The sequence below is a fragment of the Larimichthys crocea genome, chromosome XV, assembly GCF_000972845.2.
Source record: "Larimichthys crocea isolate SSNF chromosome XV, L_crocea_2.0, whole genome shotgun sequence".
NCBI classification, from domain to species: domain Eukaryota; kingdom Metazoa; phylum Chordata; class Actinopteri; family Sciaenidae; genus Larimichthys; species Larimichthys crocea.
In genome coordinates, this window is record NC_040025.1 from 623192 (window position 1) to 636038 (window position 12847).

Sequence of the window (12847 nt, forward strand, 5' to 3'; positions counted from 1 at the left end):
TCTGTCTGTCCGTCCAATACTCGCATGGTTCCTCGGCGTGATCGTTTTCTTCGTTCGCTACACTGATTCACTTGAAAGGTCTTCTTTGCACGACACAGATGCATTGTTTGTTTTTTTTCTTTACAGGGTTTTTATCTTTGATCATGTCTTTGGCACTGATGCTCTGTTTACATGTGTTTTGATTTATGAATTCTTTGTCCACACTGCAAAACAGTCTCTCACAATCATTTCTCTATGCTTGTATGCTTGAATAAGAAGATCTAAATGGTCTACGCAAGGCAGTTGTTTAAATTGGAGTACACATTTTCTTCGTAATTGGCTTTAAATTTTAAGCTCAAATATGTCAACACAAAAACAGCTGTCAAAGCAAAGCAGACAGTCTTGCAGTGTTTGTTTTATCATATGTATATTGTCTTGTAATGTGTCCACGCGGATGTGGAGTGTATTCTGCATGGATGTAAAACTTTTATTTTTATTTTCTGCCTTTCTTTCTGTGTCTTCTCCCTTCTATTCTTTTCTTTTGCATGCGGTTGGTCTTCTTCTTCCTGCCTCCTTCCTTCTCTCAGCCTGCATGCCGCTGTCTCCAAACGACATGGAGATTGACTGTGATCTGCTCTCGGTTTCCAAAGCCTACCATCTGGGCCAAGAAGAAACAGACTGGTTTGAGAAGCCACGCTCCAGTTCTCGACACTACGGCAGCAGCCATTCGACTGGGAGGAGCCGGCATGGTGTCAAACACACCTACCATGATTACGATGAGCCTCCTGAGGAGGACCTGTGGCCCCAGGATGAGTATGGTCACGGTGGGCGACACTCTTCATCCCGTGACCACCGGCACCATGGCAGCTCTAGCAGACACTCATCCTCGTCACGTCATTCGGATGAGCCGAGGTCCTCAAGGTCATCTAAGGGGCACCCCAAAGACCCGTCAATGCGCCATGACCCTTCAGGAAGATCCTCCTCTTCAGGAAGGCGTGGTGACTCAAGGTCTGGAGGGTACCACTCTTCGGACTACTCCCGGGATCCGTCAGGGCACCACCATGGCCAGCGCACCTCCAGACAGGGAGATCCACACCGCTCCTCACGCAGCAAATCCCAGCAGCAAGTGGACATGCAGGGACAACCACCAGGTACAGGACACCTTTACACCTGATATTTGTTTTTTAACTGGCTTTGCATCTCTTTAACTACTCAGAAACATTGGTGAACACTATACATCATACCATTATTATGTATAAGGGCATTTGGAAAATGCAGGAGAAGTAGTAAAAGATACATAATTCAAAAGTAAATTGATCATTCAATTTTATGACTAAAACAATTATACACCTCATTCAGATTCTGCCCCCACTGTAGGTAAGTCTGGAGTCCATCCAGAATGTGGAGGGGTGCCAAAACGTCTTCATTTAAAACAAATTATACGTATGTGACGAGATAAGTAAGAGTAAAAATGTACTCAGATAAAAGCAGGTCAGTTGAAATGTTCTCTGAGTAAATGTTCTAGTGTTACATTTAATTTTGAATTCACATTTAAATTAAGTCAATTTTATGTATACATCTCAGTATCACAAGTATCAAATTTGTCTCGTGGGGATTTATAATCTGCACAGCATCAGGTCTGAAGTAATCAAAAAATAAGTAATTAACTGAAGGTTAAGGAAAAGATGAGTTTTAAGTTTGGATTTTAAGGCTTCAACAGAGTCAGACTGATGATAGCACGTTATTTCAGAGGAAATGGGTTTGATAGGAAAATACCCTGCAGCTCTCTGACTTCTTTTTTACCTCTGGGGAATGGGTATAAAATTGTCTTCATTATGAATGAAATGACAATTTTATGAATGTATTCCACAGATCTGACGTTTCCTAAACTATTGTACACCCTTGGATTATTACTGGGGAATAATAAACTGATTCTTGGATAAGATCCCAGTGAATTTCTCATTTAGGTCGAAGCAAAAATACTTAATATCCCCTGTTGTTCAGACTGAGTTTGATGCTCTTTTACAATCAACTGTCCCCTCAGGGATCAACAGTTTTTAATTAACTATATCAAGCGTAACTTTTCTCCTGAGGCAGTGCTGAGGCTGTGTTCTTATCAGTGTACTCATTAAATCTTTGGTTTGGTCATTTGTTGCATGTCATCTCTCTTTCATTCCTGCGTCACCTGTCAGTTGCTATTGTACACAATATAATAAAAACTGAAAGGCCATTATATAAATAAGAAAAATGTTCTGTAAAATAAATGCTGCTGTTTCTTAATCAGTAGGTCGGAGTTTTAGTTTTACAAAAGCAGAACTTGGTAACGATTTATTTGTATTTGTATTGTCAACCTACAGATAGTATTTCAACAGATTGTTAGTTGAGATACAACAATCATTTTCTTAAATTACGCCACCGTGGTCAACACTTGGTTCAGTTTAAGCGCAAAAAACATCTTGGTATGGGTATGTTCATGAATTCTTACATATATTATAACTATAGATAATCTGCAGACAAAGAGGTTGAAATGTTACAAATATATATACTATCTATACAAAAACTATCTGGATCTTATCGATCAGAGGAACTATACACTTGAGACACGGAACAAATAATCACAGATGTATCGACTGAACTGACTTTTTCGGCAGACGTGATTACTGTGCTGTCAGTCGTTCCCTGTATCCTGACACATATAAAGTCCTGCAGGGTTCAGAGTACTGCTGATATACTATCTTGTCTTACAGTATCTGCTGTAAAATGTAACTGCTGATTTGTTGTCCTCTTGATCTTTTTCTAGTTCTTGTGGTAAATTTAGACAATTTTGGAACAATGTGTTAAAAAAATCTACTTTCCCTTCTTCCATCTAGGCTCCTCCAGGTCTGGCAGCAGCTCAACCCGTGCTCAGGGCCCTGCTGGTGGGCCTACAGGATCAGGGCGACAAAGTGGTCCAGGTCCCCAAACAGATGGGCCTCCAGGACAGAGGACCCAGCTCCAACAACAAGCCCAGACATCAGCAGCCAGGCCTGGGCAGCCCGGTGCCGCAGCAGTCACTGGCCCTCAGCAACAGCCTCCAGCCCAGGGACAAGGCATGGGAATGGGCATGGGCATGGGGCAGAGCCAGGCCAAGCCAGGGCAGATGGGACCAGCAGGTGGGCCCATGGGGCAAACCAGGCAGACAGGTCCAGCAGGAACCACAACACCCACCATGGTGAGTACAAAGATGAGGGTAAATGAGGATGTTAACAAGATTTGATACGGTTGTTTCCAGTTAAAAAGAGGACACAAAGGATGTTGTTATTTTTCTGTTACAGATCAGATTTACAGTAATTTATTTTATGGTGTGTGCCCTGGTATATACTGGATACACGTGTTTGTTGTCCTGCAGAACTAATGCACCACAGATATCTATTTACCTCCCACACACACATTCCTCTCTTTTCTTTTGTTTCTGTTCTGTTGCCTTATATTCTTTCACTTTTATTTCTCTCCCTCCATCATCATCTACCTCATAGTCATTTATTTCTCTTCCACCAGCTCTCCCTTTCCTCTTTCCTCCCCTTTCACCTTGTCCTAGTCTTCAACCAGTCTTCACTCTTGGCCCTTGCTTTCTCTTCATCCTCCTGTGTCCCCCCATGCTCTCAGAGATAAGAACTGCTCCATCTCCCCCTAGTTCAGATGGTTTATTTATATTCTGCCGTGCCTCTGTTGGCAGCCCTTATCTAACACTGCGATTAACACAGAGGCAGCTGATAACTGAATGTAGCTGATTCACTGTCTGCTAGACACTCAAGAAATTGGCGCTTAAAATGTCTCCCTGCATCTAATCCACCCTGCATTTACTCCACAATCATAAATCCATATAAATCTATTTGCTATTGGAGTGTAAAAAGCTGCTGCTGCTGCTGATGATGATGATGACGACGATGATGACATTTAGCAAGACAACAGTTTCATGATTCTCTTCCTGAATCCAATCTGTCTCTGGTAAATACATGAATGTGTTGCCAATGAAGTTCACAAAGCCACTGTGTCCATTATGACTATCCACAAATTATTCATGACGTGCTTTCTTTTCTGAAAGGCGTTCATGATTTTCATAGTGCTGCATTGTCGTACTATCAGCAGGGAAAGCAAAGTGAAATAATTCATATGGTCTGATATCAAATTATGCAGAAATTTGTCTTGGAAATTATTCTGAAAGCTCCGCCGTGGAATAGCTCTGACAGGAAGCCGTAAACAGTAAATATAATTTGTCATATGATTATTATTCAGTCTGCAAACTCATTCACTTACACTCTTATGTTCAGTCCATCGTGTAATTAAAAGCATTGATTAAGTGGCTGTAAATAATGAAATACTGTGTGCTGCATCATAATGCATCACCTCTGCTTTGTGGGGGGAAAAAAAACTAAAGAATATTATATGTGATCATTTGGCATGAATCCAGCGTTGGTCAAGTCCAGTCAAGATTTTTTATGGAGTTGTTTCAAACAGGAGTGACACAAAGAGCTTTTACAGAAAACAGAGGACACAAAGTCAGAGAAATGAGAGAGATCACAAGAGAACAACTTCGTGTGCTCAGATAGCACCAACCATTATAGTGATGGATATCAGAAAAGGTCTGGTCTGCATCTTTCCTGAAGCTATTCTCTGCTATAGTTTAGTCCTTATATGTTGAGTGCAGAGTTGGAGAGAAAAACTAAAGATTTCCAACTTCTCACAATGACTCAGCAGTCCACTCCACAAAAGTGGGACATTTACAAACAAACACCAATCAGTCAGACTTTATTCATATACCACTTTTCATTCAGGCTACTGCGTGCTGCGTGAGTGCTTAAAAGCAAATGTCCTGTTCTTCATCAGAGTTTGCCCACTTGCCATTGACTGTTTAGCATTGCAATGGAGGCAAAGTTTATTTGAAATTCTTACAATAATAATAATATAATGCAATTCCCGGCATGAAGAGGGAATAAAAGTACAGTTAAAGACAACACACCATCAAAAAGGAGCTCAAACCAGCGACAAATTTCCAATAACAACAGAAAATCTATCTGCAAATACCAGACTGAAAAGTTGGCTTATTGGTTTGGAGCTTTCATTTCAATTGTTAACTTTGCTTTCTTCAGCTCTTCTGGGATTCATAAATCGTGGTATTTATTTGCCAAATCACTCAACTGGGAATGTCTCAAATGTTTCCCTATGATTAGTTATAGTTCTCATTTCAAGTGAGTGGTGCAATTGTCTAATGGCCTGTTTTAACTGTCTGAGAGCCGTCAAGACATTATAAATGCAGTGATTAAATATTTGGCCTCTGAAACAAAATGTTTCCGAAAGGTTGTTATATTACATATATTTATATTTTGCAAACTCAGCTAGTTTTTCTTAATTCCTAAAATTCTGAATGGACCTCCAAGCAGGTTGACAGGAGGTAGAGGAACTGAATCCTTGGACTGACAGTTGAGCATGTTGATGAATGATTCAGTCAGTCATCATTCATGTCATTTAGCGAGCTGTCACAACACAGCACAATGGGGGAGCAGCTTTCTCTATCGTCCTCTGTCAGTTGCTCCATCTTTCTTTTTTTGGTTTGAGTAAACAGAGATGATCCCATATTATTCCTATTCCTGTTTTGCGGTTTTATTTTGAAAAGACACTGAGAAGATTGTGTTACTGGATGATGACTCCTGCTGTTTCATCTTCCCGCTCTCTCTCCCGCTGCAGGCCAAGATCGACACACCTCCGGTAACTGCAATTGGAGCAAAGGCAGCACCCGTCATGGCCACAAAAGCCGCCCAGCCTCCGCTCACAGGCATAGGTACAGTATCATCAAACACAGACTTCCACCATTCCCATCCCCGTCTCCCATCTATCCAGCTGCTGCCCACTGTGTCTATATTATGTAACCAGTGTGTGCTTTCTCATTTTATCTGATACTAATCTTCAGATAATCCCACAGTAGGAGGGGTTTCACTTCAAGGCAGCAGATCAAGTCACTATGTAGTGAGTGTAGTTAGTCAATTTGGTATTTAGGAATTCATTAAATTAGTTGGGTAGGTGGGCAGGTAGGTGTGAAAAGGCCCTAAAAATGTGGCTTATTATCACTGGCAAAATTCAATATCTTGTAATTGATGCTAAGGTAATTATTAGATTTAAGAGTCTTCTGAGTCAGTAGATGCTGATCTGTCCAGGGTGTGCCATTTCTCGCCTAATGCCAGCTGGAAAATGGATGAATTAGTAGACTGACAAGAAAATTTCAACAGGCAACTGAAGGATGAAAGATGTTTTCTGTTGTCCACACTGTTGATTTTTTTTAAAAAGTGCAATGAGACATCAGGTGTGACATTTTGAAAGATGTCGTCATAGAAAAAATAAATAAATACATACACTGATAGATGCCACCTAACCTGCAGAGATACTGACTGTTCTTATCCTCTCAATCCTGCTGTCTTTTCCTTCCCTCTCCTCTTTCTCTCTCTCCTCTATCTTTTACAGGCTCCAAGGCAGCTCCTAGGCCAGGAGGTATTGGCAGTGCAGCAGCAGGTCAGCCTGGCATGGAGGGAGACAGCGTGCTGTCCAAGATCCTGCCTGGAGGAGCAGCTGAGCAGGCCGGCAAACTTGGAGAAGGTACAATAAACAAACCATGTAGTACCAGCACACTTTAAACAAGTGATTCAGCTACAGTATGTAAGGCATTAGTTATGTTGGACAAAAACATGATTCAAACTAGATAGTTACTTTACTCCATTAACTGCCTTAAATGCTAAACCCATGAGGCCTACCAGGCACAGGCCTAAGGGGGCTCCTGAGCCTCTGTTTGAAGTGACTGTTAACATTTCTTGTTGGAAAGTCAATCAGACAACTACCAAGAGGTGCAGAACAACTTCAACGAGACAAAAACAATTGCCACAACCAAGGGATAACCATGTGTATCGCACTATATTAATATACATCAAACAAAAATTGTTATAGTTTTATCTTGTTCTCAGTCGTCTAACTTCTTCTTCCTGTTGTCCACTTTCCTCCAGCTATCTCCGGTTTTGGCAAGAAGTTCACCTCTTTCTTCTGAGGTACCATGATTAAGGTACATATTTTCATTCATACCTCCCTACTATGTATCCCAACAAGTCGTGTGCAGAGAACACAGAGGTTTCCCTCAAGCCATTTGAAGAGAGTAGTTTGCAATTCAACTCAGTTTAATTAAGTTTTACTCTCTTGTTTTCACCTGAGCTGAATATTATGTTTGTTATTTATGGTTTTGTTTTGTTTTGTTTTTGTAGAGCAAGTGCATTGAGGTCTAAAATAAAATTCATCATATAGTTTATAAAATAGCAGCCATTACAATGATTGTGCATCTGAAAAGGCAAGCAAGGCACTTTTCAAAGAATACAAAGTAATCAACAGTAGTTTTGGTCAATGATTTGTGCACAAAGAGCTGGAAACAGTTCCTCTCTTCAGTGAACAGGTCTCAACATTAGGTATAAATATAAATCTCTGAGATGCGCCTGGTTCAACGTCTGCTGGGATGTTGACAGATCGCTACAGTGTGTTGTGTGTTGACTCTTGTAGGCAGCAGAGAGTGAGCGGCTTAAAGTGGTTTACTCAGAACAGGCTGTGTGTTTTCTTCCCCGTCTCTGCTTCTTATTCTTTGGTTCTGAGAAGTTAGCGCTGACGCTGACAACTTATTCCTACTGTGGTGCACTGTCTGCATCAAACAGGACGTGTGTTTTTACAGAGCAGGTCATCACTGCTGAAGACAATGCTGCGATGTAGTGGTGTGTCAAGTCGAGGGTTACATATACTGCACACACTACCACCACCAGAGCTGTGTGGACTTCAGCTTCACAGCTTCAGATTTGATTTACTCGAGACTGGACTTCCCAGAGACATGAAACCAAAAGCAAGTCTCAGAACAATGAAAAATAAATAAGACGCTGACAGATGGGCCCGTGCAGACTTCTCTTAAATAACTTGAGCCTTCTTTCAATGGAGAAAAAAACCCAGCCTGAGTATAAAAATAATCTAGTCTACTGTGACTTTGGAGCAAAAACACTGCTTTGATTGAGGAAGCTTGTCTAATGTGAAATGAAAAAGAATATCATATAAACCAACGTATCCGTGTATTTTCAGGACTATGTAAATGTCAAATGACGAAGTCACGAGGCTTCGTACCAGAAAAGCCTGCGAAGTTCCCCCTGCTTTTGTTTTACTAAAAGAGAGAGAGGAAGGAGAAAGCGAGAGAGAGAGAGAGAGAGGGGAAGCTGAGCATACTGGTGAGTATTTAAATTGTCATTTCACCTGCAAACACTGTATATCTAAAAATACATTTTTACTATTTTCTGTTTAAAATCATGACTTCTTGATCTTGAAATTAAACAAATCAGAAACAGATAATTATGAAATGAACATAACCTCACAGAGACCAAAACTAATGGTGCATTCTGCTCTAATTAAGGACTTAATAATGACAAGGACAAAATAAAATAATGTTATGCAGCTCATCAGGACACAGTGGAGTTTATGTCTGATCTGGTTTAATAATGTATCAGAGGGTGAACATTCAGAAAAGCATCTCATCTAAAATGCTGCTGCTTTCTGTTGCAGCCAACAAGGACTGAAATCCTCCAGATACTTCATGTCTCAGGCCTGAGCACACACTGGCAGAGAGAACACGCCGCTCTCTCTGGCAGGCCAGACAGTAAGTTTGAACTTTTTCTAACTGTTCCCATTGCAATATTTTCACCTGTAGAAAACTAATGTTCTGTTTTGCAGCTAGTAAACATGGATGTTAAGAATTAAGGAGTTAGAATACTTTTAAAAATCTGCTTCAGACATAACTTTTGTTTGTTTACAAAAAAACTCCACAGGGCTCCTTTAAAGAAACTAGAGCAACATTAATCTAACCCTTAAGAAACAAATCTGAGTACAAAAGCACAGTTGTAATTTACTTATCACTTTGTCTTCAGGACATTTGTACATCTGTAATTCTCCATTGGTATCTGTGGTTTTAAACTTTCTGTGTTGCTCGTCCCTCCAGCACAGCCTCAAGCCAGCTTTGTCACTGCTTCTGTGTTTTAGCAGCTGTTGTATTGTGGCCTGCTCCTGAAAATCATTGGCGACCGGGTTGAGTGAGCTCAAAAGCCTGCAGTCAGCTCGGCCAGAAACAAATCAGCAATAGTCTTTTTTTCACCAGGAGGACGCCAGTGAACCACTGCCTGCTTTTAACCTATTAGAGCAAAGTGACAATGAAACATCAGACTAGGATCAGAATGAGGCTTCCAGCTCAGTCTGTCTCTTGATGAACCAAACCAAAGTAAAATGTTTGTCTTTAATCATCATTTAATGTGAGACACGAAGCCCAACAGACTCAGACGCCTCTCAAAGAACCTGTCTTCACATTGGTAACAACATCACAGAAGTCCTAATTATTTCTGACGTGTGACAAACACTTAAAAACCTCCAAACCTAAATATAAACCGGTGAGTTGAAAATGTACGAAAGTAGTTTAATACAAAACACAAGTGTGTTCAAAAAACTCTTTGTTCATGAGCCACCTTAATCCATCTGCGAGTGTTCAAAATTCAAAATATGTATTCAGCTAATCAATTATTTGACTTTACATTTGACTGTATATATGACTTTGACTTTATATGTGGATTTATTTTTTATTTATCTTCTGATCTGGTTGCGACAACAGCTTTAAATTCTGCATCAAAACTTGAAAAAAAAAGTGCAAAATTAGATTTTACAGGTGAGACTGGACCCTTACACAGGTTGTGCTGTTATGTACTCACTAATATAAATATTATTTAAACACTAATGTTTAGAAGATTAAAACTACAATAGCTTCATTTTGCAAAGCACAATCTTTTGACTTTTTTGGTTCAACATATTTGTTTGTGAGGGAGTGATTTCATCCACTGCTGACTCTCTTCCATTATCTGTAGTTGACTGTGGTCACTTTCTGTGTCCCACATGATACATTCACACACAAAAACTATTTTATGGAGCTGTTTATATGCATGATATTTAATGCTTCAAAGCAGCATTGACTTTGTTAATGATTAACCAAAGACCACATTTAGAAATCACCACATTTATTTAAGCCAGGAGCAGAGGGAAGTAAAAAAAATCATTGGTAGTGAATCTTTTACAGATACATTCAACATAAACCTGCATTAGCTAGCACAAAACCTATTTACCAATAATTTTGTTGTGTCCTTTCATTTCATGGCATGTGGCTCTGATAAAAGGTGTAAATGTGTGTTATGTGCGTCAGGGCAGTAAAGATAGAAGCAGCAATAGGAAAAGAGCATTTTTTATCATTTGAAGTACAATATAAACACATGTCTTTTGCCTTGGCACAGAGGGTTTTGAAGCTTGTGATGCACCACGGGTGGGGGACATTGATGTTGCATATGTGCCATAAAAGATAATGTACTGAGGCTGGACTGTGTGTGTCTCTGTGCACTGTGCAGCCATGCGCTGACTAACTGCATCATGTGACTGCTGCAAAGAGAACTCCCCCTCCTCCCACGCTCCACTCCCGCTGTCAAACATCACCGCCTTCTTCTCTTCTTTTGCTCTTACTTATTCTTTCCTTGCTCTCTTCTCTTTCATTTTCTCTCTCTGCATGTCTTGTCTCAGTCCTTATGTTACTGTGAGGATCTCCCCATCTTAGTTCTCCATCACTTCCATTTCTGCTGTCATCCTCCACACCCATGGAGAGATGTCTTGCTCTCTTAACTCCAATTCTTACTAGTCCTATCACTCATAACTCCCTGTCCTTGTGTTTTGGTACACTATATGGCCAAAAGTATATGGACACCCAAACATTACAGTAATTGGAAAGGGCCATGATGTTGGAAACACACTATTGTCTCACATATGGAGTAGCACTAACTGGAACGACAGGGTTTAGCTTAATCCATGATAAATAATAAATAACAGTACATGTCCATACACTTTAGGCCATGCAGTGTTCTTTTTCCCCTCTCTTCCTCCCTCTGTCCAGTGAGTCATCTTATGTATGTGTGTGCATGCGTCCATGCTTATATTCATACATCTTTGTATGCGTCATTGTGCCTCTGTTGTGTACGACCCCTTTGGGGGGCTATGTTCAGTGGAACAGATTAAGTCTGGTGCTGGGCACATATAAATATATAGCATGTTTGGAGCAGTTAATCTGGGTCAGGCACAGTGGGAAGGAAAAGCAGAAGGCGGTGATTCTAAAAGGATGCGTTGGGAAACATGTTGCTACTCGACTGAACAGAAAACAGGAGTCCATGGAGAAAGGCAGTCTGTAAACATGATTATACAGTCTGAAATACTCTATTTAGAAAATAATTAGTTTCTTGTATGATTATTTACAAATACATCTACAAATCTCATATGCAACATTTCATCACACAAACAAATGAAAGAATACGTTTTTGTGTGTGTACAAGCAGGTTTCACTAAAACTACTTAAAGGTCCAGTGTGTAAAATTTAGGAAGACAGAAATTAAATATGCATAACTATGTTTTCAATAGTTTACAATCACCCGAAAGTAAAAAAAATGTTTTTGTTACCTCAGAATGAGGTTTTATATCCACAGGTGCCACAGGTATTCTTCGATGGAGTCTGCCATGTTGAACAGCCATTTTCTACAGTAGCCCAGTATGGACAAATTATTATGCTTTTCGAGCTTCCAGTGAGTGATTAAACAAGGCAAAACTACACTGCTAGATGCCACTTAAATCCTACGCACTTGACCTTTACGGGCAGTTTAACTGCTTTCCGCTTTGACAAATAAACACCGAAGCTAAATGGAGAATATTCGCATTTAAATGAAAATGTGAAGGATTCAGGGTGAAATATGTTGTAGAGATACTGGCATCAAGTAAAGCTATATATTGTGTCTGGGACACACAGGTATTTTGCACTGGGACTAATTACTGCAGGTCTATATCAGCACTGAAGTGCTCTCTCATTCGTTTGCCCAGTTTGCAGAGACATAAATAAATTCTTATGGAACAAATACTGAAAGAAAGAACATGAAGCACTACTAGTTTGCACAATAAAAGGCCACTAACTCAGAGCTGTGAAGCAAATTTGAAGTGCCAGATCATACAAGTGACTTCACTCCTGTGTTATTTCAGGCAGCAACATAACATGCGCTCTGCCCATTACATTGACAGGTGCTGTGTCAGCAAAGGCTGACATGGTGTCTGGGGAAGTAAGGAATATCTCTGACCTCGTTCTCCTGCTGCCTCATACAGCTGGTTCATGCTGGAAACAACCACTGTGAACAATGTTAGATAAAATGTGGCTTTTACTGAAGCTCTGTTCATTTTCAGTTTTTCAGTTCAGGATTTCCACCAACTCTTTACACTCGGGTTTCTGCTTCTACTTTCATTATTGTTCTTTGTAGGTGTAGGATGATCTGATGATAGAATTTTCTTGTAATGAATAAATTAAATACATTGACCAGATGCTGATGCACAAAGATACATGATATGCTTGACAGAAGACAGATACCAGTTTGCCATGGGCTTTCTAAACACAAATCAGTGACACTGGTAATTTATTAAACACACAACATTCTGCTTTGACGAGGATCTTTGTCAGGTCTACATGGCTTTAGCATTGGAACCCTTCACTGCACTAATATCCTGTGAATGCAAAATCATGTATGTAAGTCCAAGCTTTGCTGGAGGGCGCAAAGGTCCACTTGCCTTTGACTGACTAATCTCATGAGTAGGTAGACTGAGAACCTTTATGTACAATATACTGTCGATCAGCAGTGCATTTCCTAGACTTATCCACCATCTAGTGGCCAACTTAATTTTTACATCATTACAACAAAATACAGCAATCACCTTGATT

General features: G+C 40.1%; 1 protein-coding gene across 4 annotated transcripts in view; it reads left to right on the plus strand.

Annotated features, from left to right (window-relative positions):
* The window catches only part of bsna (bassoon presynaptic cytomatrix protein a), a 150664-nt gene that overhangs the window by 130680 nt on the left and 7137 nt on the right, over positions 1-12847 (plus strand). For all 4 annotated transcript variants that reach the window (XM_027288988.1, XM_027288991.1, XM_027288989.1 and 1 more), the window contains 7 exons: positions 630-1130; positions 2850-3190; positions 5704-5797; positions 6475-6606; positions 7008-7063; positions 8110-8252; positions 8584-8677. In XM_027288988.1, coding sequence (XP_027144789.1) covers positions 630-1130; positions 2850-3190; positions 5704-5797; positions 6475-6606; positions 7008-7048 — 1109 coding nt within the window. In that variant the 3' untranslated portion in view covers positions 7049-7063; positions 8110-8252; positions 8584-8677. The remainder of the gene's footprint in view (positions 1-629; positions 1131-2849; positions 3191-5703; positions 5798-6474; positions 6607-7007; positions 7064-8109; positions 8253-8583; positions 8678-12847) is intronic.